The 24,320-nt window shown below is 42.0% G+C and overlaps 1 protein-coding gene across 8 annotated transcripts in view; it reads right to left on the reverse strand.

The window, feature by feature from the left end:
* The window catches only part of ST7 (suppression of tumorigenicity 7), a 249,212-nt gene that overhangs the window by 43,099 nt on the left and 181,793 nt on the right, over positions 1-24,320 (reverse strand). For all 8 annotated transcript variants that reach the window (XM_033098862.1, XM_033098867.1, XM_033098864.1 and 5 more), the window contains one exon: positions 14,952-15,066. In XM_033098862.1, coding sequence (XP_032954753.1) covers positions 14,952-15,066 — 115 coding nt within the window. The remainder of the gene's footprint in view (positions 1-14,951; positions 15,067-24,320) is intronic.

The following is a 24,320-nucleotide window of genomic DNA, read 5'->3' on the forward strand; positions in this document are numbered from 1 at the left end:
AAATTGCCGTACCAGAAGTGATGTGTGACACGGAGTGTTGTCATGATGAAGGATGAAGTAAAGACACTCATGAAAGAAGACTTCCAGAACTGCTTCAGAAAGTGGCAAGAACAATGGGACAAGTGTGTTTGAAGCGAGGGAGAGTATTTTGAAGGGGATTAATGGCAACGTGTCCTTTACTGTAATAAATTTTTAAAAATTTAAACATTCACCATATTTTTTTATCACACCTCGTACAAAGGTGCAACTCACACGAAGTGCTGTCAGCCTGCAGATCTATTGGTTGTCCTTACACACCTTTATGAAAGTTGGCGCGTTCCTTTTGCAGTGTGCACTCATTGAACATATTTTCATGTAATAACCACCTAACATCTAAATCAGAGGCAAGAACTGCATGTTTTGGCTCACTTGTAAGAAAAACCATTCACATTAACTTTAGGAGAAAGCTAATTATTATGAGCTGCTTGCCCCACGAGCACTACCTCTTTAATTCCAAAAAAAAAAAACAAAAAAAAAACCAACAACAACAACAAGAAAAAGGTTAAGACTTGACTTGGTTGTTGTTGCCTATTATAATTTTGAAAGTTATTATTTTGAAATAATTAGAGGCTCACCGGAAGTTGTGAAAATGGTACACAAGAGTTCTGTGAATGCTTCCCTCCGCTTCTCCTAATGGTCACATCTTACATAACTGTAGTATAATAGCAAAACCCAAGAAACTGACATTGGTACAGCACTATTAAGTCAATTACAGACCTCGTTCAGTTTACATGCATTCATGTATGCGTGTGTGTGTGTGTGTGTGTGTGTGCGTGTGCAGCTCTATACAATTTTATCCCATGGCTAGATTCATGTACCCACCACCACCCTCATCAAAATGCACAACTGTTCCAAAGGAACTCTCTCGTGCTACCCCCTTTATTTGTACTCTCTTCACTCATATCTGTCCCCTGGTGACTATGAATCTGTTCTCTAGCTTTGTAGTTTTGTCTGTCTACTATGATTTTATGCTATTATAACTAGAGAAATGTATAAAATGACAAGGGGAATAGAGTCACTAATAGTGATTAAAATGGTAGTAACAAAAATTTTGAGCAGGAAATAACAACAAATCAGCTGTACTGCTTGTAATTTTTTCAGAACTTTCATTCAGAGGAAGAGCCCTCAAAATCATTCTAAAATGATTTTGTATGAATGAATTTTGGGCAGTGCCTTTCTGTTTTTTTGTAAGTGGCATGTAGCTACTATTATTACCAGAAAGTCCTCTTAAGAATTAGAGTCTAAGGAGGAAAGAAAAGAAAAAGACATCACATAATTCCAGTACTCACTGCAGAAATAAGGAATGCTAAATAAATATTTTTCACTTTGACAAAGCTAACTACCGGCATTAGTTCATTTTTCCTTCCACTTCCTCGCCATCTTGTGTTTCATACAGGTCCTTTCCTGATAAGGGTAGAACTTTCTCCAAGTGTCTGAGGCACGCAAAATCTAACTGTCGCGAAAGTCTTTCACTAAAATCTACAATCTTGACCTTCCTACAGTTGGAATCATACAGTGTGCACTCCTTTGTGTCTGGCTTCTTTCACTCAGGATGATGTTTTTCAGTTCCTTCCATGTTGTAGTGTGTATCCGTACTTCAATATTTTTATTGCTGAGTAGTATTTCATTGTGTGGCTAGACCACAATATGTTTATTGTCTTGCTAATGGCTATTTGGACTATTTTCCAGTTTGGGGCTATTATGCATAAAGCCGTTGTGACCATTCTTGTGTAAGCTTTTTCTAAAAAAAAACAACAACAACAACAACAACAAAAACCCCTCATATTTCTTAGATATACAGAGGGTGCCAAAAAAAAATACACACATTTTAAGAAAGGAAAAATATATTAAAATTGTGATGCTCAATATATACTGATAATGAAAGATGAATATAAGTCACAACTGACTTCTGCAAGTACAAGAGGTGCTACAAGTGGTTACCATCAGCGTCCAGACACTTCTGATTACGGCAAACTACTGCTTGAGCAACGATGACCAACGTGTCCACTTGTGTACATTTTTCTGGCACCCTCTGGTATGTAACTGGAAATGGCTGAGTCACAAGGTAGATGTATGTTTAAAATGGTAACTAGGGCTCCAAAATGGTTATATCAAGCTTGCAAAACTAATATATGATCACAGAGGTCAGAAAAATGGTTCCTTCTGGGTTGGAGGGCAGTTATTGGCCAGAGGGGGTATGAGGCAACCTTCTGAGATAATGGAAAGTTCTGTGACCCGGGGTGGTGGTCACATGGGGGGGGTGGGGTCATACAAAGTGAAGAGTTATCCTGCTCTCATGAAAGATCTGTGCATGTTACTACATGTGATTTATACCTCAATAAAAATGATTTAAAAACAAGCAAACCTACAACCCTATGCCCCCTGAAGCTGTCTTTTTTCACTTCTAACCTCCATTACATTTTACTTGCCTTTTATCATTTGGGCCCCCTCCAGTCTTGCTATGGATCATTGTCTAAAAATTACTTACTGGTTTTGCCTTCCAGAACAAAACAGAATCTGGTTATTTCTCAAGTCAGCCTTTCAAATATTAAGATGGTTAAAATACCTCCACTAAACCTAATCTTTTCCAGAATAAATACTTCTAGTGCCTCAACTGATATATTCTTAAAAACTTCTCTTTTGTTCCAGAGCCATGGTGATTTCAAAATATGAGATTTGAAGTGGAAATAATCCTCTCAGTCCCTGAAATCTGACCAGTACAGAGCTCAAGGGACACGAGCAGTCTGAACAGCTACAGCCACTATGCCTGAGTCCCCACTAGGATGGCCCTGGTGTTGGGCAGCTGGAACTCCTCCTTGGTTCTAATGATTGTGTGGGCAACAAAACCACCTCCCAATCCTATCCAAATTGATTTCAGCCCAAGCCAGGTCTTTTCTCTTTTACTTAAGTCATCGAAATTTTTGAACCTATAAGCAGGATTTCCCATTTGACTCCATTAAATTTTAAATCTTAAAATGAAATCTACACCATTAAATCTTAACCATATCATTCCAGCCTATCAGTCATCATTCTGACTCACGCCACCACACACGGCTTTGCGCCACACGCTTCATTAGCACATAACCTTCCTCCCGATATGCTCATTCTCACCATCAGAATTACAGCGAATGTCTAGCAAGGGCTCATCAAGTGCCAGGCACTGGTGTGAATCGCTTCCTCACATCACCCTCTTTAATCCTCACAGCGACCTGTGAGATCGGACCTGCTGTTCCTCCTGTTCTACAGGTGGCAAAAGTGAGGCACACAATATGTCAATAGCACATATTTGGAACAAAGTATGAGCCCTGCCCAAGGCACGTGATTTTTAACTGTGCTGTGTTGTCTGTAAAGTCTGATTTTTAAAAACATGGACCACCACGGCAATACCAAGAAGGGAATCTGGGAATGGTACGCCAGGGACCACCTTAAATTTGCAATGGTCTGCAATGATATATGTGCAGCCATTTACTGATTATAATAGGTATTATAGTATTTACACCATTGAGCAATACCATTCCTTAAGAGGATAATAGGTATTATGACCACCTTGTTTCATGTTACCTAAACAGATAGTATTAAAAGCATTGCAAACGTCATCAAATGTTTCATTTAAATAAAAATATAAATACAGTTGACCCTTGAACAATGGGAGGATTAGGGATGCCGATTCCTCCTGCCCCCATGCAGTTGAAAATCCAGGAATAACTCTGACTCCCCAAATACTTAACTACAGTCGTGCCTTAGTATCCATGGAGGATTGGTCGCAGGACCTCTGCAGATACCCAAATCCACAGATGCCCGAGTCCCTTATATGAAATGACGTAGAACAATGCATGCAGTCAGCCTTCTGCATCTGCAGGATCAAAAATACTGTTTCTGGTCTGCGATTGGTTAAATCTGCAGATGTGAAACCCATCTGGGGTTAACTGCATAGCTATCGATAAGCATCTGCATATAAGTGGACCCGTGCAGTTCAAACCCAGGGTCAGCTGTACTTCTAAGGCAGTCCTATCGTTCAGAAATATGAAGAAAAACTGGCCATAAGAAAAGATGAAATATTGCCATTTGAGACAACATGGATGGATCTTGACATTATCATGCTAAGCCAAATAAGTCAGGCAGAAAAAATGCAAGAACTATGATTTTACTCATATGTAAGATATAAAACTGAAAGCAACGAACAAGACAAACAAACAAAATTCATAGATACAGACAACAGTTTAGTGGTTACCAGTGGATAAAGGGGTAAGGAGGAGGCAGAAGAGGGTAAAGGGGGTCAAATATGTAGTGATGGAAGGAGAACTGACTCTGGGTGGTGGACACACAATGCAACATACAGATGATATATTACAGAATTATATACTTAAAGCCTATATAATTTTACTAAACAATGTCACCCCAATAAATTAAATACAAATTTTTAAAAAACAACGAAGTACTGACTCATGCTGCATCATGGATGAACCTCAAAAACATTATGCTCCAGAAAGAAGCCAGACACAAAACATCGCATATTGTAAGATTCTTCCATTTACGTGAGATGTTCAGAAAAGGCAAATGTAGAGACAGAAAGTAGATTAGCAGTTGCTTGGGGCTGAGGGTGGGAATGGGGATTAACTGTAATTGGGCACGAGGCTTTTTACTGGTTGATGAACTGGATGTTTGCACAATTTGGTAAATTTACTAAAAAGTTTTTAATTGTAAAAAAATTAATTAATAAGAAACATTTAAATACTGTTGCACAGACTACAAATATTTTCACACCTACTATCTCATCTGTTTTTATTTAGAACAACTTCCTTAGTAAATCTACTTGGATCTTCAATCACTTCTCTTTCTTTCCTAACTGTTCATAAACCACATAATCATCACGTCTAGAATTTTGCTGGGATTAATTTATTAGCTTAAATTCTTTTTAAAACGAATCAAAAGCATTGAGGGAAAATAGGAAATAGGAATAAATGGCTGCATATTTTTATCAACTTTTTAACACATTATTTTTTCTCCAAATAGCAGTGCTGAACGCTAGATCAAAGTATTAGACAAGAGCTCACAACTGGGAAGGTCATCCCTCAAAAATCTTTTATTTTTATAGATGAAGAAATATAGGCCCCAAGAAGGTAAATTTTGTACATAAGAACTGCTTAACTGATTAGTGAGAGAACTGGTCTTGCAATGCCATGTCGTTGCCACCATCTCATACTGCCACTGTGGCACTTGCTTTTATTTTCCTTGTAGTAGTTCTTTTATACCTACACTCTCGTCATCATTTTACTTGGAAAATAGCTTCACAATTAAAGTCTTGAGACTTTTGCTTTCTCTTGACTTTAGCCACCCGAACACCTGTGGAGGTTTCTACCCCATTTGTATGTACTTATTTAGCTATATGTCTTTCTGATCTTTTCATCTGCTTTGATCATTTGTTTCCTTTACTTTTTTTCCATTAAGAACAACTATAATCTCATCTTTTAGAATCTCCCATCCTTCTTGAACCAACTTCCATTTAAAAAAAAAAAAATCTCTGTATCTCCTATGCCAAATAATGTCATCACAAAGTAAGTTATTTATTGAATCTCCATGTATGGGTTTACATTTATCTTTTCCCTGAATTAAAAATAAAAGAGTATGGCTTTGGTTTTTTGTTATTTGTTTGTTTTCTGATTCAGAGAATATGTCTATGACTAATGTTCCCTTCTTTTACTATTATGAGCTATAAGAGAACATGGTCTCCTTCTCTTAAGATTCTTCCTTTTTGGTAAGAATTAAATCCAGGATATTAGTTACTCTCAGGCTTTGTCCACTTTAGTAGTAACTGAAGTGTCACTAAGGCAAGAATTTACCAGATGCTTTGCTTTTAGCAGATGAGACTTGTAGACCTACACACAGTCATTCACATCATATACTCCACTGTCTCCAAATTCACAACCTTGAAAGACTAGGTGGACATGCCACCTGTTCCCCACACTCCACTATGATATGTCACTGTTATGACTCAGCAGAAGTAGGCAGGTTTCCATGGCTGATATGCGTCCTTCACGTGTCTTAGTCACATGGCCCCAAAGACAGTGTATCTAAGGGTTATGCTGGGTCTACGGGGGTCTTCATTTGCTGTAAGAGGTCACCAGACAGCAAATGAAATTAAGTGGTTATGGTTTAAAATAGGAAGTTCTAATCACCCAGGAAATAAAAAAGTTCCTGCACTGGGCATTCCATTTATTGTTTAAAGAAGAAAAAATCAAACTGTAGTAACTCTTTTCTACTCACAGGTTGCAAAACCTAGCCAATGTCTCCCTAAAGGACAGAATTCTGCTTCTTCACAGTGTCTCAAATCACGTCACCACTCCCATTCAGTGGCACTCCACTCCTTCACATCTTAGTGTTTCACATTGTGTGTTCATCTCTCAACCACCTCAAGTCAAAAAAGGGCAGAGGGGAACCCATTGTGCCGCTCTCTTCACTTTGTGGTGAAGTTGAAGCCCTTTCTCTGCTGAAATGGCCTCCAGGTCTCTCCATGGGCTTCAGGATAAAATCTGAGCTAAACCCAAAGCTCTCTGAGGTCTCGTCCCTCCTAACTCACCCAGCTACAGCCCTCCATCCCTCTGCTCTGGGGGGTACGTGCAGTTCTCCACACAAGCCATGTTAGTCCTGCCCCAAACCTTTCAATATGCTCTTCGGCTCTAGCAGCTTCACTGCTGGCTCAGCTCAGATCCCACCTCCAAGGGGCAGGTCCCTTCACTGCCCCGGGTGAACTGTCCCTTGCGTCTGGGGTTAAATTATCAGTCTTCACCCTACAGCACTTGTCTGGCCTTTTATTTCCCTCTCCTACTTACCCGGTGTGCTTTAGGAGTAAAAGCTGTACCCAGCATACAGAACAATGGCGGAAACATAGTTGGTGACTGGTGTTTGCTGAATGAAATCTTAAATTAATGTACTAACATCTCACATTACTTGATACCAGCTTCCTTCGATATGCAAACGCCTATATCGAATTTAGCTTCTGGGAGCCAAGAGTGATCAGTGCTGATGGGTGTTTCAGGAGGGAGTCAATAACCTGTTATTTCTCAACATGTGTACTGCATTTATCTTTGCTTATGGCATTCCAGCGGAATGCAGGAAATTATACTAGATGTCTATTTGAAATAGCTGTAGAATAAACAAGTGGGGGAGGAAGAAAGCAAGAGTGAAAGCTGAAACAAGGTTGAAGAAAAGTAGAAAAATGTTTGGCCAGAAACTAGGAAGGCAAACCACATTATCTTCTGGATCCCAAAGACCCTTTATGGGAATGAAGCTGCTGAAAGAAAAGGTCTCCTCAGGGAAAATGACTCTTAACTTTTCAAAAGTCATAAATGGCTTATAAGAGCAAACTTGAAATTCAATATAATGATCTTGGAAGAATTTTATGTGATTATGAGTCAAACTGTTGATCTGATGTGTCTGAAATCCCATGGAGTAAAACTTAGGATGGAATAATTTTTCACTGATAATCTTTTGACCTAGTTTCCTTTTGTTCATCTACAATAATAACAATCGAGATGTAATTTTAAAAGAATCATTACTGTTCCTATGCATGAGATCGGTCAACTGAGGGTCACTTTCATATCTATAATTCTAAAACGGTGCGTGAGAGGTAGCAGCGGCAGATAGTTAAGTCCCGAAGCCCCTCCCAGGAGAGGAGTAGTACGTCTAGAGTCTCGGCAACCTTTCATGTCTGAATGGCTACCCTAGAACGGGAGTGTTCGAGAAGCAAAGGACATAGGGTTTGCTCTCAAAAACTTTCTTTTTCTGCATTCCCCACAGCACATTTCCAGCAGGTTCGCTGCGCATGGGTTCATGGGTTGGCGTTTTTTGTGGGTGTTTTTTTTTAACATCTTTCTTCACCGAACTGGAAGCTTCCTGGTGACACAGAACAGATCATATTCACCTCTGAATCTGGAAGCACTTAAACATTAGTATCTTCAACATAAGAGTTTCATAGGTCCTTGATGAATTAATTTGAAAAATTAACCTAAGTACTCTCTATAATCATTTAAGATTATGGAGTATCCAGTATCTTGGTCAGGCAACAAATCGATATACTTGAAGTCTGTATTTCCAACAGATGCCTCTGGAGCCACAAACTGACCGGCCATGGACTGACCAATCAAACAGACAAAAATGACAAACAAAAATGCAGCCCACTTCTCCTTCCTAACCTGTTGGTGGACTATGACGTATCATTACTGTCCTCTCATGTGATGCTGTCCCCCAGGTGGCTGTTTCCAATAAAATTTCTCAGTTTACTCCATGATATGATACAAAGAAAACAACAGAAATGTAGAATTTTTTTGGTTCCAAACAGTGTGAGGTCTTTTTGTCCCATCTTCAAAAAGCCAATCCAAAGTCCTCTTTTAACGGAAGGGGAAAACTTCACTGAAGAAATAAAAAGGATTGATCTACCAGAACCTCAGAAAGATGCAGCACCTGGGAGTCCAGTGCTTCAATCGGGAAATAAGACATGACCTTAGTAATTTGGGGGGGTGGGGAGGGAGCAGGCAACATGAATTTAACCACACCCAGAAAAATTCATCTATGCTTCAAAGTCGAACACCAGATGTCATGTGCAACTTTTGGATTGGCTGACCCCAGCAGGCCTGTGTCAGAGGGCCCTCTGTGGCTGGTGCCCTGGAGCCAGACGCAGTTTAAGTTATGGTCACGGCTGGCTGCAGAGGGATGTTACCTGGGTAAATTATGATAACTGGGCGATAAGGATTACTGAGGGCAACCTAAGCTTAGAGGGTTTGTGCATGTGCCAACTATGTGAATCACAGATGCATGCCTTCATAAAACGTCTTCTGGCATCAGAGAGAGAAGCAGCTTCTCGTGCAGCGGGTCTCTACTGAAATAACGTCCGCTATCAGAATCCTGTTCATGGCATGTGCAGTATGACACTCAATCTTTGTGTAATCCCAGGCCTACTCCTCGTGATAGTTCAACCTCTTCGTTTCCGAGCTTGCAGGGTACCCAGTGCAAAGCTGGACAGGGCGCCATGGTTTCTAGGTGACTTGTGCCTGCAGGCCTGAAGCTGTAAGCCATGGCATCAATGCTGATAATTCTTTTCCTTTTCTGAAGCAGCAATGTGATTCATTTGCGTATCTTTCACACAAGAATTCTCTCCAACATCTGCCTGGTATCCTCGATCTTTTCCAAAAAAGCCAGCCCAGGCAAGGGGGCTGGACAAGGCTCACAGTCTGACACAGGGAATGACTGCATCTCAAACCTTCTTTCTGGAGTGCAGCCTAATTTGGTGGTGGATATGTCTCAGAAGCTGCGTGTGCCTGTGGCATCTACAAGCATCCATATGCTGGACTGAAAAGCACTGTTTGGTTGGTCTGGACAGTTTGGTTGGTCTGGACAGCCTGAATACAGATTTTACTACTTGGTCCTCCTGGCGTCTCCAATCCCTCTGATTCTTGCCTATTCCTCAAACATGAAAACAGCCTAACCAAAATACAGGATATCCAGTGACCATTTCAAAGGGACTGTGATGATAGCTGGGTATCACGTGCTAGTTACAAGGGCTCGGACAATGAGTAAGGCTTGTGAGATTTTTACTTATAACTACCGTACGTGTTGACTCTGCAAAACATCATCAACAAAAAGCTTGTTCTCAGAACAGTCTCCACATAGAGTGATTCATTAATACTATCTTTAGAACTTTTAAAATGTTTTCAATCTACTGAGATGAAAATATTTCCTCCAATATTAGAAACATGTCCTGTTCTTAGAGTATGCCCTCTGCACATTACCAGACGGCAGATAATGACACTAATTTAGGACAGACTTCATAGCATCAGTAAAAATGGTCTTGATATGGTTGTTGCATTTATACAACATTCGTGACTATAAAAAAGACCAGCTGCCCCTCACAAGGAGGTGTCTGCCCCCCAATTTATTGGGCCATCACTGAATGACCTAATGGAGTAAACATTCAAAAGAGCTTGGATTTGTAGTTCCACTGGTGCAAACTGTCCCAAGGCTGAAACCATTTATCTTTTGATCAGGACTAAAAATCCCTGGCATTTTTCTGTTAGCTTTCCAAAAGTTTAAGAATTATATGTAGATAAAACTAAACATTTCTGTTCTTAGCAAATATCTATATGTCTATCCTATTAGATCCAAAATTAATTTTAATAACGGCTGTAACACTGTCTTTTGGGGGCACAAGACTATCATTTTATATATGATTTTCCATTTGAACAAAATGGACTGAGCCAGTGGTGAAGTTCAGGGTTGGTGACCTTGGCTCCTTATAACGGCTGACAGTTACTGAACTCTACTGTGTGCCCCACACTCTGCTAAACACTTCAAATGGATGAACTACTTTAACCCTCACACCAGATTCCCAGCTGTGTGCTCTTGGGCACGTTCCTTAGCCTTTCTAAGCCTCCAAGCCATTTCCGGAAAGAGACACCGAGGCTTAGAAGGTTAAAGAATTTGCTGAATTCACTGAGCTAGTGAAAGGCAGAGCTGGGGCTTGATCTGAGCAGGCTGCCTGGGGCTGGTGCTGTTCTCACCCGGGAGTGACCGCCGGTTGCCTGGGGGTCTCCATCAGGAGGCAGCCACGTGCTCCCATAGGAACCCTGCAGCACTCCCAGTCACAGTGTACTTGTGCCCTGGGGTTCTTCTAATACCAGAATGCGCAAAAGATAATGAATAAGAAACTCATGAATTCGTCTCCACATTCCCACCCTAATCTTTGAGACTTAAGTTTTCAACCTAGACGCCTAAACTTCTTTGAGAGGCAATCCAAAGCTTGTAACAACTTTCATAATGTCTCCTAAAGAAGGTTCTGAGGACTTAATGATCTGCAAAACATTTCTGTTTTTGTAGTATATGTATGACTGGGGGGGAAAAAAAGATGATAATCCGCAAATTAAATGAACACCATACATCAAATCCCCTCTGTGACTAAACAAATCAGGCCCAAGTTGATGGAAGATGGAAAGCCATATTTTGAAAACAGTTTCAGAAAGATAAGCAAACGTAGATATACCTCGTTCTTAAGGAATGATTACAAAGGAATCTTAAAACAATTTGGCATTACTGAAATTCTGCACACAGCTCTGGCCTGCCTAGTTCATGCCTTTGTAAGAGTGAGAGAGGCAGAGCAAGTCACTTTAGTAAGGCTTAAGCTTATGAAAAACACATGGGCTTCAGAGCTAGATAACCTGACTTGCATCCCAGTTCTGCAGTTTGCAAGGAATGTGGTCTTGAAAGTTACTTAAACTCACAAGCCTCAGTTTCTGCATCTGCTAAAATGGAGTAACTGCCTCCTCGCAGGGTTACGGCAAGGGTTACAGGTAATGTCTACAACGCACTTGGCACGTGATAGTTTCTCATTAAGTCGTGCCTAATACTTACAACAACAAGAACGACATTAATAAGCACTATTAAAAAAACACTGCCAGCAGCAGAGACAGTGGAAGTATAACGGTTAAGGCCATGGCCAGGAGTCAGACCACCTCAGTTTTCCTTCTGGCTTTCCTTTCCTCATAGATTTCACGTCTTATTGAAACAAGAAATGCTCTCAGTTTATCTCTGTTCTCTCATAACATCTTCATGGCTAACTTTGACATCTGAGGCTCTTCCTTTGAACAAGTTACTTTTCTCTGCACCAGTGGGCACAGCTCAAAGTGGGGCTGATAATACGATCTACCTGATATGCTTGTGGTGAGAAGAAATCAGCTCACACATGCCCAGCTCAGAGTCACGTCTGACCCTGACATGTAAGACCGAATAAATGCTAGTGTCATTTTAGTCATCGTGCGAAGGATACTCCAAAACCAGGACCAACCGCCTGGATAAAATCTACCCACCCAAAATGTTGGTTAACAAACTGAAAATGAAAGAGTATGAAAACTCCTGAGGATGGCAAGACTGCATTGCAGAGTAATGGCTGTAATAACATGAGAAGTTGTCTCAAGGGCAAAATCATCATTAGTTTGCAGATGACCAGGATGTGTTACCAATTAACTGGTCATTCTGCTCGGGATTCAAGACTTCCAAAAGGCTTCACTACAAAAGTTGGTGGACGTCACTTTCAAAACTCCAAGCCAAAACACGCGCACACACACACACTCACACACTCACAGACACGCACACTCACACACATGCATGCACACACACACTCACGGACACACACACGGTGAAGAAGAATGAGGCAAAGGGACTGAATACATGTTGCCTCCCTCCTTTCCTCAGAACACGTTGCTCTCCCCACCCCCTACGCCGTGCCCTGCCACATTTCTAAATCCTTTTTGCAAAGGTCAGGAAAGCAGCAATAATCCCATTGTGTCACTTCCCAACATACTACGTAAAAAATTCAGTCACCTAACTAACCTACTAAAGAAGGATTGCTGTACCCAGAAACCATCCAGGAAACAACTACCCAACCAGAACATTCCGATTTGCAAAGATAACATACAATCCTCTGCTCTGGGTGTGGCTGTATGGAGAGGGATGGGAGGCTGGGATTCCGAGCTCTGCCTCCCGCATCTTGTGGATTAGAATGATGACATCTGAACCAGGGTGAAGAGCAGGGCACCCCGAATTGCTGTCTGCACCCCAAGCCCTCTAAGCACCCACTTCCTCACACAGGAGAGAATGAGACGACAACTCGGCAGAGGTCCTCTGGGTCTCCAGGAAAGCAGCAGGAATGAACTTGAAATAACCCATTTTACGGTACGGGGTGAGGAGCAAGAGGCTTGTCTTAACAGGCTTGTGCGGTTGCAGCTCACTCCGCAAGAACAGTAACTTCAGCAGCCACTTCATCATGTTTCTACTGTAAGTGACACAGGCCTGAGCCAAGTCCACACAAAAACACCCTCCAGAATTTAGTCGGGGTTAGGTCATCTGCAGTCTATTGACAACTGCTGAACTCAAAACCCCTAACAAGGCATTTCAGCAACAGTATGTGTCCTGCCACTAATGAGGCTTTTTTTCCATGAATAATGAATAAGAACATCATGTCTGTTGCCAGGTACACAACATAAACAAAACCCAACACAAGAGCCCTGGTGTGGCGAGTTTGTCCATTTGCAACAAAGGAATTGTGCACCGTGTGAGCCAAGTTCTAGTGGAGGGTGGGATGGCTATTGTAACAAATAATGGGAACATATGTTATCGGAATCTAATAAATCAGCTTTCAGCTGTTGGGGAACAGAGGCCATGCAATGGGGCAGAGAGAGATGACAGAAGTCTCCAAATGAGTTCATTTCTTTATTTTACAATCTGTCATAATACAAAGCTGATGATTTCTGTAATGAACTGAGATATTCATGAAAGGAGCCTTAAGAGATATGCAATCCCAAAGGCTCTATTGGTGAAATCTTTTTCTCTTAATCCCTGATGTATCCGGTTGAGTACAGGCCGGCACTGGCGATGAGACACTGGAAGCTTGTTATGGCACTGATGGCTACAGGGTAGCATTTGGAAACGTGCATGGTCCTAGAACCCAACTGCACAAGACTGGGTTCCTTTGGTACCAAAGACCATCAACATGAGAGCGTTTTGTGTACAAGGTAGTCTCATGGCTTAGACTCCCAGTCAGCCAAACAGTGAGATTCCAGCACAGAAACAGAGAACGAGAGTGAGCTGCTGGAAAGGCCAAACAGTTTTTCTTTTGTTTACTATAAAATGCACCACAAATACCTTTCTCCTTTTCTAAAATCAGTTCCATGATAGGTAGCATGTATCTTGTTACACAGGGTGCGAGTGTTTGCACAGGCCAAGAGATGCCCTGACTGGCTGAGGGCTTTTCGTTTCCACAAATTTGAGCAAGAATTAACAATAAAACAACAAAAACAGTCTCACAATGCCTCAGTTTCCCCAACTGTAGGAGGTAACGACTGCAACCTACTTCAGAGATTCCTTATGAAGAATTGTGTGTCAAACATAAGACTTAAATACTACACTTTGCTCTGCATGTTTGATGAATTCCTGGAAATTTTGACCTGAATAATTCCTTAAATGCACTAAGGAAAGAATATTTCATAAAGTACAAAGTAATCATATAATATAAGAACTCCCTAACATCCATTTTATAAGCAAATATATTTATTTGGGGGAAGAGTTACTGAAATAAGGCAGCACAGTATGAAATTCTGCAGACACTACAGCAGCTACATTATGGCATTTAATTATGTGGCAATTTTTGTACAATTAATCAAATAATGATTCATAGACAATGGCAACATAAACAGAAGGGTTTTCAAATATTGAAGATGTGTCAGTTGTTTATCATTATTATTATTATATTATTATTATTATTATTATTATTGGTATAAACCAATAACAAGAGCAGGTAAAATGGAGTAAGCTCATGAGCGCGTCACCAGAATGGCAAAGGGACATCAGGTGAAGAAGTGGGGGTATTCCGCGAAGGAGGAGAAGCCCCGGGATGAAGGGGACACACAGGATTGTATCTTCAGATGTTTACCGAGTTGTCACAACAGGGCTACTGGCTGCTCGGAATTGCTCCAAAGGACCAACGTGACCAGCGTCCCCGTGGGCCGACAGCAGGAGCTGAGCCATCAGTGCTGTCCCCACAGAGTGCGTGCTGCCTGCAGAGGGACTGAGGTCCCTGACCACGGAGGGAGCCAAGCAGAACACGCACCGACTGTGTGGACAGGGATGGTGGTAGGGACCTGGCTGGCAGGGCAGGGCGGGAGGGCGGCAGCGGCCACTCGACATTCTGGGCCCACTAACCATGAAATTCTACGATTCTATAAAATGCCATCAAAATTGCAGGTGAAAATTCTCTAAGAGGACAGTTGCCAAAATGCTGTGCTGTTCGGAATGATCCTTCCAATCCGATCACTGAAGTACGTCCATCAAAAAGAGCGGTACTCAGGGAGACACAAGTGCGGACTTACCGTCATACTTCGCCAGCACGGCCTGGACATCCGCGTACGCCTGCAGCTCCAGGAGGGCTTCCAGAAGGTTCTCGTGGATGTTGAACATGCTCAGCAAGGGGAACTCCTTCATCAGCTAGGAGGGAAGGGACCAGGCAGTGGTTAGCACATAGTTTTCACTTTCAAAAATACAAGTAACACGCTGAATTGTAATGCATTTATGTAATATAAAAGTATAACAATTTTTAGAAGTTTAGTTAATACTGAATTGTAAGCAATCACACCAATTATTATTTTGTGAAGTAGTAAATGCTTACATATTTTCCCGCTCTTTTGGGAAAATGGCTACTTTGAATTTGTGAGAACCTAAGGTGGGAGAAAATCCAAAAGAGAGGGGGTTTCGTAAAAACTGAGGAAGCTGCTTACAGGTAGAGCTCAGTAATGTTAAAACACCGCAGGGCCAAAGAAAGCGAAGGGTGAAAAGTCTCTCAGGTGTCAACAGGTAAACTTCTCCAGGAGCAGCCTGGATGGAAGCCAGAGAACAAAAGGGCGAGCAAGCAGCCTGCAGACAGAGTGAAGGAGAAACGTAGGATGATGACGACGGTGGCGTAGACTGAGAAAACGTGCAGCCAGTGACGAGAAGGGGCAGCAAGGCAGGGTCTTTCCAGGAGTCTGCCCACTGCCCTCAATAAAACAGGACTGAAGGTCATTTTCTGGCACTAAAGGGACAGGTGGCCAGGAGGAGGTTTGAAGATGGGGGTGAAAGTGTAAAAGAACCCCAAAGGGGAGAACTGCTCAGGGAAACAGCCAGGCTTACTAAGGCCGTCTGGGGACCTAACGATTGGAGACCACGAATTTACGGAGGCTGCAACTGGCATGATTGTCAAGCTTAACTGACAGCAGCCCAGGGACGGTAGCAAAGATGTTGAATGATTAGGCTGAGCCTGGGCAGATTGAATTAGATTCAACGAAAAGTCTAGGAGCAAGAGATTTGACAAGAATGGTGAAAGAATGATTAAAGGAATGGCCTAAAGATTCTAGACAGGATGGGGAGGAAGAGAGGTCCAAAGGGAATTAAAAGATATAATACTGAACTTCACAGGAACGCAAATGGAAAGACGAAAGGAGTGAGACTGCAGAGTAAAATCTTGTCTTAGAGAAAGGTAACTCTCACCATAAGAGAAAGATAACCAGGTTCTTTATTAAAGCAAAGTTTTGTGTGTGTGTGTGTGTGTGTGTGTGTGTGTATACATATATATAGTACATATATATATTTTCTATTAAATCACCTACATGCACAACTGTTTTCTATTATAACATAATAACTTCTAAAAAAGTGGTATCTCTTTTTGACATCAACATCTTTAAAGCAATTGTGCTGAGAGAAATAATACTCAGAAATGGGCTAATTCACCATTCAGCAAGAAACCAGTGGGCACACTGCATAGACTACCCACTTCTTACATTAGAAACAGTTGCCATATTGTTTTGTTTTCTAAAGCCAAGAATCATTTAGCATATCTCTAAAAATAAATTTCTGCAGCCCCAAAGCATCACATTACCTACGAAAAGCACCTATCAAAACGATTATGTTTTCAGTGAGACTGAACCCCCAGAGACGGCCTGTAGTGTTTTCATTGCTGGGAAGGGAAGTGAATAAGCCATACCACACATCGCTGATGTTCTGTAACCAATAAAAGTTATTTCTTGTTCTGGTTCACTTTGATTCTGGTTGACATCATCCTTTGATTTTTTTCTTTTTTCTCTTTCTAATTAGAGCTTGTTAGAATTAAAGCTCTCTGCATTCAGCATTTGGCAACACAATAAAGCCATTCTCTAAACTGCAACATTGAAACATTTACCATATTTGACCAATCTTTCAGGTAAAGGTCAAACTTCAAGGACACAAGTCATATTATGTAATTTTAAAACTACAATTCCAAACATTAGTGTGCTGGAGCCTAACAACTGAGTGGGAGTCTTGTGTGAGCAAACATGGGGGTCTCTGCTTGTTCAAACGAAACTTGAAGTAAGATGCTAGGAGTTGGGGCAGAAGCGCTTTCATCAGAAGCTTGGATGCAGTGTATTGTGTCCAAAAAAATCATCATGAATAAAAGGCTTTTGACATGGCAAACAGAAAATGTAGGAGAGGTGATCGAAGTCACATGACAATTTAGAAATCTAGCTTCACTTGTCTGATATGAACAAGAAGAGAAAGTGAGGCGTCCGCTGCTCCATCTCACAGCGACCATGACCTTGTCCTCTCTACCGGCACAACAGGCTTTTGTAGACAAAAGCCAGGAACACGCATCTGCTCCCTCGCTCTCCTGACTGTTCACCACAGGGCGACAACCTGGCCCCAGCCCCACACGTCCTCTGACTCTGCTCGTCCGCATTTGCAGGTGATTGAAATCGCTCCCGTGGATGCCCTGCAGTCCTCTTCTTGCTTGACAGTTTGGTGACTTGTCCCTTGAAACTCTGTTTCTCTTGGCTTCCCTGACACCTTTCTCTTATGGTTTTCTTAGTACTTATCTCCTAGCTCTTTCTCTGGTTTCCCACTTGTCTGCTATTTTAGAAGTAAGGAGTCCCCCAGTATATCCAAGTACTCTTCTCACAAATGTCCCCATCTCCTACTTTTGCGTCCAGAGTCTCAATACCACCATCTCGGTGGGGATGGCTCCCCCATCCTCACACCCTGCCCTGGACCCTTTCCTCAGCTGTTATATTAGATCAACTTGTAAACTATCTCCCGGACAATTTTTCTGATACAGCTCATACTGGGCTCATCCATTCCTCCCCTCTAAGCCAACCCTTCAGACCTGTTCTCTCTCGGTATTTCCTATCTTGGAGAAGAGAATCATTAACCTCGGTCACCCTCTTCGCCCTACACCCTACAGCCACCTTAGACTCTCTAAACTTCTGAACTACGATGGAAAAAATGCCGATAGCTTCCATCAGGCTCACAGAAAGCAGCAATGCAGAGACGATACCCAAGCAAACGTGACGGTAGGGTCGTTCCATCACCTCTCTTCTCCGACCCTGCTGCCGATACGTTAGCCGATGCCCTCACACTTGGCCTAAGTCACTCTAATAGCATCTTCGCTCTGCTTGCCTCTGGACCACGCCTCTCTAATCCTCCCTGCACAGCTGCTATCGTCATGGCTGTTCAAATATATACTTGAGTCCATCATAACCCTGCTTAGAAGGCAACCACTGACATGGCTGGACCCAAGAAAACAGGCAGATGTGAATACAAACTTACAAACAAGGCTGCTTATCACATTATTTATACTAGTGAAAAATGCAAGTGACTTAAAATTTAACCCATTATGAGGCATTTAAGTATAAAATACTTATATAAGTATACATATATAAGATCTTTAGGGCTATTTATTATTATGTAGTCATTAGTAGTTAAAGTCTCAAATAATTTTTAGTGGCATGATCTGGGAAATGCTAACGCACAAAGTTACATTAGAAACAGGATGCAAACTATATTTTACAATAAGATCATACTTTTCTTCTGTATCTATGCATAGAAACATACTAGGTAAAAAATGAACTAAATGTTTTAACAGTGGTTATTTCTGGTGAGACGAAAAGTGAGTTTTATTTCTTCCTCCCTATTTTCCCTGTTTCTAATAGGTTTTAAAGGACTATATGTACATTACATCTGAATCAGTGAGGAAAAACTATAAGAATATTGGCTTCTCGTAGACTTCAGGACATACAGACCTTCGCACGGCAAACACAGCCCCAGTGACTGTCCCAGTCTCTGCACCAGCCTGTTTGTAGCCACTTCACTGCGTAAACACCGCACTCGCACCACCGACCGATAGGCTCCAGGTCCGAAAGTAAGCCCCATGTACGCGAGGTCCTATCTCCACCCCTCGTCCCCGGTCGCCGCTATCTGGCCAGCGTCTCGGCTTCCAGGAGCCCTCACCTCCTATCCGTCTGCCAAATTAGCTACTCCTGCTCCAGCTCCCAGAGTCCTGTCATCAGGTTCTATTGCTCCATCTTCCCAGGAGCCTGAGAAGAGTGTGAGAGCCGGGATTCCTTCTTATCAGTAGGCTCTGGCCCACCGACGGTCCCATCACAGGTGCTCAGTACAGATTTCGTGAATGGAATGTTTTGTACAGTTCTCTTCTTTGGGGTTCATATACATATACGTGTGCTGCCACAGGCCTCCCTCAGGCCCTCAGGTTCCACGTCCCCGAACATGTTCCTCTACTCTTTAAAACCTTCCAGTGACCTTCCTTCCACGTCTACACCTTGGAAAGGCACGGCTAGACCTCATAAGCTCTGACTCGATGTAAGGAAGAATTTTCTGACACTCAGACCTCTCTGCAATGGAGCCGATAGTCTAGAGAGCCTCCCACCACTGGCACTATTCAGAGAGAGGCGCGTCACCCAACAGGGATGCTCAAGAAAAGACTCAGGATGTTCCCAATGCTGCAATTCCAGGGAAATGTCCCAGCTCCCCAGCTCAACCCCCAGGCCCGCCCTCAGCTCAGCGCCAGGCCCCGCTTGCCTCTCCTCTTCTACAGGATTAAAACTCGAGCCTTGTCAGACTGGATTACACGCCACTCCCACAATTCTTTCTCCAGTTACCAGCCACTGTGTTTTTGCTCAAACTGTTCTCACCACCTGGAATACCTTTTCCCTTCATTTACATGGCAGCCTGTCAAAACCACCCCACCCTCCAAAGCCCGGATCAAGTGCCACCTCCGAAAGTCACAGCATCATAGAAAGTGAGAGCCAGCAGAGCCCATGGAGATCGTCCAAACACCCTCCTCCGTTTACAGACGTGTTCCCGCCCACCCCCGCCCCACCAGAAAACACTGAAGACTGCATATTTAAGTGATTCGGCCAAAGTTAGTGCTGGGATTATGATTCAAACCCAGTCATCGGTACTGATTCCAAATTTCAACACATCAGAACCCCCATCTCTGGCCTGCCAAGCCCAGGAGAACTAAAGCCTTTTGCTTATGCTTCTCTGCCATAACACTTACGTATCTGCTTGGTGTAGTGTTCACGAGAAGCTATGAAGACAGCTTAGGAAAGAGCTCAATAACTGGAGTTACTCCTGAGCTTAAATGTCACCTCTGCCACGTCCTATCTGTGTGACTTTGTACAAATTACTTGACCTCTCTGAGCCTTGGTTTCCTCAGCTCATATGGCATCTTTTCAGACTCTCTCTCCCAGCCTAACTAATGTCATTACCCCACCTACGTCACGAGTTTTCATTGCTTCTATCACATACTGAAATCATGTTTACTGAATATTAGATCATTTAATAAGCAAAACAAAAAAAGATTAAATGGAGTGATAGTAGGTAATACTATTATCACCGGGGTCAGCAAAAAACATTTTTTTTCCCCTCTAAAGAGCCAGAGAGTAAATATTTTGGGCTTGGAGAACCATATGGGCTCTCTTGCAACTCCTCCCCTCTGCCATTGCAGCGTGAACGCAGCCGTGAACAGTACACAAAGAGAAGGAAGAGCCTGTGTCTCAATAAGGCTACTTACAAACCCAGCCAGGAGACCAGGTTCGGCCTGCAGGCCTTAGTTGCCGACCCTTGGTTAACAGGAACACATTTTTTTTTTTTTAAAGTCTTCATAGAAAGACTTTATATTGTATTTGGTGAAATTGTATTTGAAAAATATAACATCTCTTACATACAGCTGCTTTGGCAGACAATATAAAAATTCAAAAAGACCTACCCTACAACCCAACACTTCCTCTCCAGCTCTGTCCCCTAGAGACCAATCACACAAGTGGCTGAAACTCTCACCCTGGGACAGGCCGCAGGACGGAAGCACTGTCACAAACAGCGCGATGCACACAGCACAGGGGGACACTCATACGACAACACGCTATGACGCAGGGCAAGAGGGCTGAGTTACGCTTCGGACATCTTCATGGAGACAAACATCAAGCAGTCTTGAGTGAAAAAATACTCTGTAAAGAAATATGTTATACAACATGATACAATTGAATTCAATTTTAAAATGCTCACAAAACAATTCTACATACAGCTTACGGGTATATATTCTAGAAAAGTCTGAAGGAAACTAAAATCACCAGAGGTGCCTCAGAGGAGGTGACAGTGAAAGTGGTGGTCACAGGGGCCAGTGGCTTTATATTGTTTTATTTCTTTTCAGTAAAGAAAGCGAACAAAATTGACACAAATTTGAACTATTAATTTATTACTATTTATTATTAGTTCTGGGTAGTGAAATTGTCCTTAATATGTTATCCTTTATTTTTAATGTACATTTTAAAAGTTGCTTCCTCGAACATAGGAAGTTCATTAGATGTGCTTTTCATTTATAATTCCTCAAGTCAAAAGAGTTCAATTTTCATAACTTAGATTTTGACTTGTTTTCCTATTTTCTAAGTGCCTTTTGAGACACAATCCTTTTTTTCCCCATTGGGGTTTTGACTCTGTAGCTCCTTAAAGTATTGCTAGAGTCCAAAAAAGAAAAGGGGGTAAATGTCTGACTGAACAACATGTAAAGAATTCAAACAATTTGAGCTGATCGATTTTCATCCACTGCACTCGAGTTCTGTACTGATACCAAGATGCTAAGTGCTGATCTCGGGCGGACCACAGCTCACACGCCTGCTCCTTAATTCTCCTCCATCTGAGTTCCAGAGAGCAGGTCCGCGGACAGGTGTGCTCTGAGGAATTTCAAGAACTGCTATTGCGTCTGGAAGGAAGCTTCAGAGTTAAACTGGCTCAAAGTAAGTTCCTTCCCTCTCTAGCCCTTACTTGGGGTTGGGCTTAGACTTAGACAAGACTACCTAATAAGAAGACTCTTGTGTCATCAAATTCCTCTTGCTTCCTCTCCAGAACCACTTCAAAGACCTTGGCACATTGTTTTCAGAACAAAAGAGACGGCATGGGGGGCGGCTGGGAGTGGTTCCTTGTGGGAGAGGTGGAAAGCACTGCCCTGGGGTGGGACAGGGGATTTTCTGAGCACCTGCTGAGCTGATGCTGCTTCTTTGCAAACCAGGGGCCACGCCCAGCTCCCAGGTGTGATATGGGGGCTGGAGAAAGGGGAGCCATTATCCTTATGTAACATTAGCACAGGTACCCTACATTTTCAAAGTGCTCTTTGTTTTGCTCTGTGCAACTAGTTTCTTTTTGGTTGTAGTTGTACAAGATAGCATATCTCAATTGTTTATTTATTCTAAAACAACATACAAAAACGGGCTTGGCAACATAATTGGCTTTTCTGTTTAGAACCTTGAATGAAGGCATATGATAAATATAAAGGCCTGTTTTCTATAAGCCCAGTCATTCTAAATAAATCTTTGAACTCGCTCACTATCTAGCATAGTTCTGTTTATTTATTGCCAGCTATCTTCTCCACACTGGTAATTGCTTTCTCCTGGCAGTAAGAAATTTATATGCCCTGTTTTGCCCAAATATTACAGTTCACATACAATAAAAACACTAACTTGACTATGATTCCTCTAATACCTATGGGGAGAAACATGGGATGGGCCAAGGATAGAATTTCAGTTTCAATTTTACATCATCTGGCTATTGTCAGTTCAAGTTTATTTCAATGGAAGAATTTGAGGCACTTCTGAGGTTAACATTTATGAGCTCAAATAGAAAAAAACGGAGAGTTAATTCACTGAATTTGAAATACTCTCTGGACATAATTTAGAACTACAGTATGCATGCTTTTTCTCAGCTGACTTACAGGATGAAAACAACAGTTTAAACCTTTCAAGTTTGATTTGTATCTATTTAAACATTTTATTAGTTTAGCTATCCATGCATTGTTCCTTGAGTGAGAAAAGCGATGTGAAAATTCTTACGTATTTTATGGAAGAGGTAATTAAAAGAGATCCTCAGCCAGATTCCTACCCGAGGTCAGTGCAAGCTTGGCCTAATTAAAGTTTATAGAATTTGGCCTGTATTACATGCAAAAAGCAGATACTATTTTGTTATAGTTGCAAGTCTGACATTATTTAATTATAGTTCAAAGAAAAGCATAAACAGAAAATAGAAAAGACACTCTGTATTGCATGGTTATTATTTTGTCAGTGATTTTTACTGACACTAAGGGCCATAAAAGGAAAGAATGAATTGTTTACCGACTCGTCAGAGGCCCATGACAGTTCCATTTATACAGACACTATAACCCGCAGTCCTGCGAGCTTAAGTCGACAGGAACAAGAAAATGTCATTTTCAGGGCTAATCTAAAGGAAAATAACAAGCTGCATCTACCGAAAAGTAACATTATCAATATACGATCTACATGGACAGTAAAATGACAAGTTAACTAGTTCTTCACTGAACTGAGCACATGACGTGACTACACCCATCACTGAGTGGAGAACTAACAGCTGTAAGCACAGTGGTGAATTATCCCAGGACAGTTTTGTATCACTTGAAGACTCAAAGGGCTGGAAGCCTACCTAAATAGTTATCCACTTTCCATGTCAAAATTACGCTCATTTCATTCCAGAGAGGGAAATCTTCCTGCAAAATTTCTAGTGAATAAGACAAGCTCTGCATTTATACATAACAGATCCTAACAAAAATATTTTTAGTATAAAATCCTCCTCCATTTGGTCCTCAATCAGTTCCTTAATCAGTTTATCTGTTCCTCATCAGAGAAAGCAAGCATAACCCCAGTCAGCACTTAGAAATCTTTGAAGATTCTCTTCTTCAGCCTCTACCCTCCTCAGTGACAATTCTTTACCTCATTTCAAGACTTCTAAAAATTTTCTTTTCCAAAAGCCGGGTCTGATAGTACCACTGTTTTCTGTGTTATTACATGCAGGTAGACTTTCCACTCTAAAGTCCATGGTAAACCGCAGCTTCAAGAACCTCAAGGATAAAGGCGAAGAGGTCAGGGAAGAAGTCAGCCTCCTCCCGTCCCGGGGAAAAGAACGATTTACCCTCCTCACAACTGACAGGTAACACTTTTGAATAAAACATACGCCTTATCATCTTAAACATATTCAACTGGGGCCGGGCCCCAGTGCTGAGCTCATGACCAAATCTGAACCATTTGATGCATATTTCAAATGGCTTGGAAGCAGGCCCAGTCACGAAACCAGGACGATAAGCATCCTTCCCTCTGTGGTGACATGGCATTGTTGTCCTGTTCCAGGAGTGTCCTCCATGAGCAGCTAAACACACCAGCCAACATCTACTGGCAGAAAGGCCTTTTTCATGCCAAAAGCACACTAACTGCATTTGGCAGACATCCTTCCACATTCACATGGGTGACGGTAAATAGCTCTAAGGAGATTAACTCACGGAGTTATCTGCGGCGGTTAACAAACACTCGCCCTGGCAGGCATCTCATACAGGGTCACACTCAAAGTTAGCTGTTATGAAAGATTCTATCATAGCAACA

This window comes from Rhinolophus ferrumequinum, chromosome 26 (assembly GCF_004115265.2).
Source record: "Rhinolophus ferrumequinum isolate MPI-CBG mRhiFer1 chromosome 26, mRhiFer1_v1.p, whole genome shotgun sequence".
Taxonomy (NCBI): domain Eukaryota; kingdom Metazoa; phylum Chordata; class Mammalia; order Chiroptera; family Rhinolophidae; genus Rhinolophus; species Rhinolophus ferrumequinum.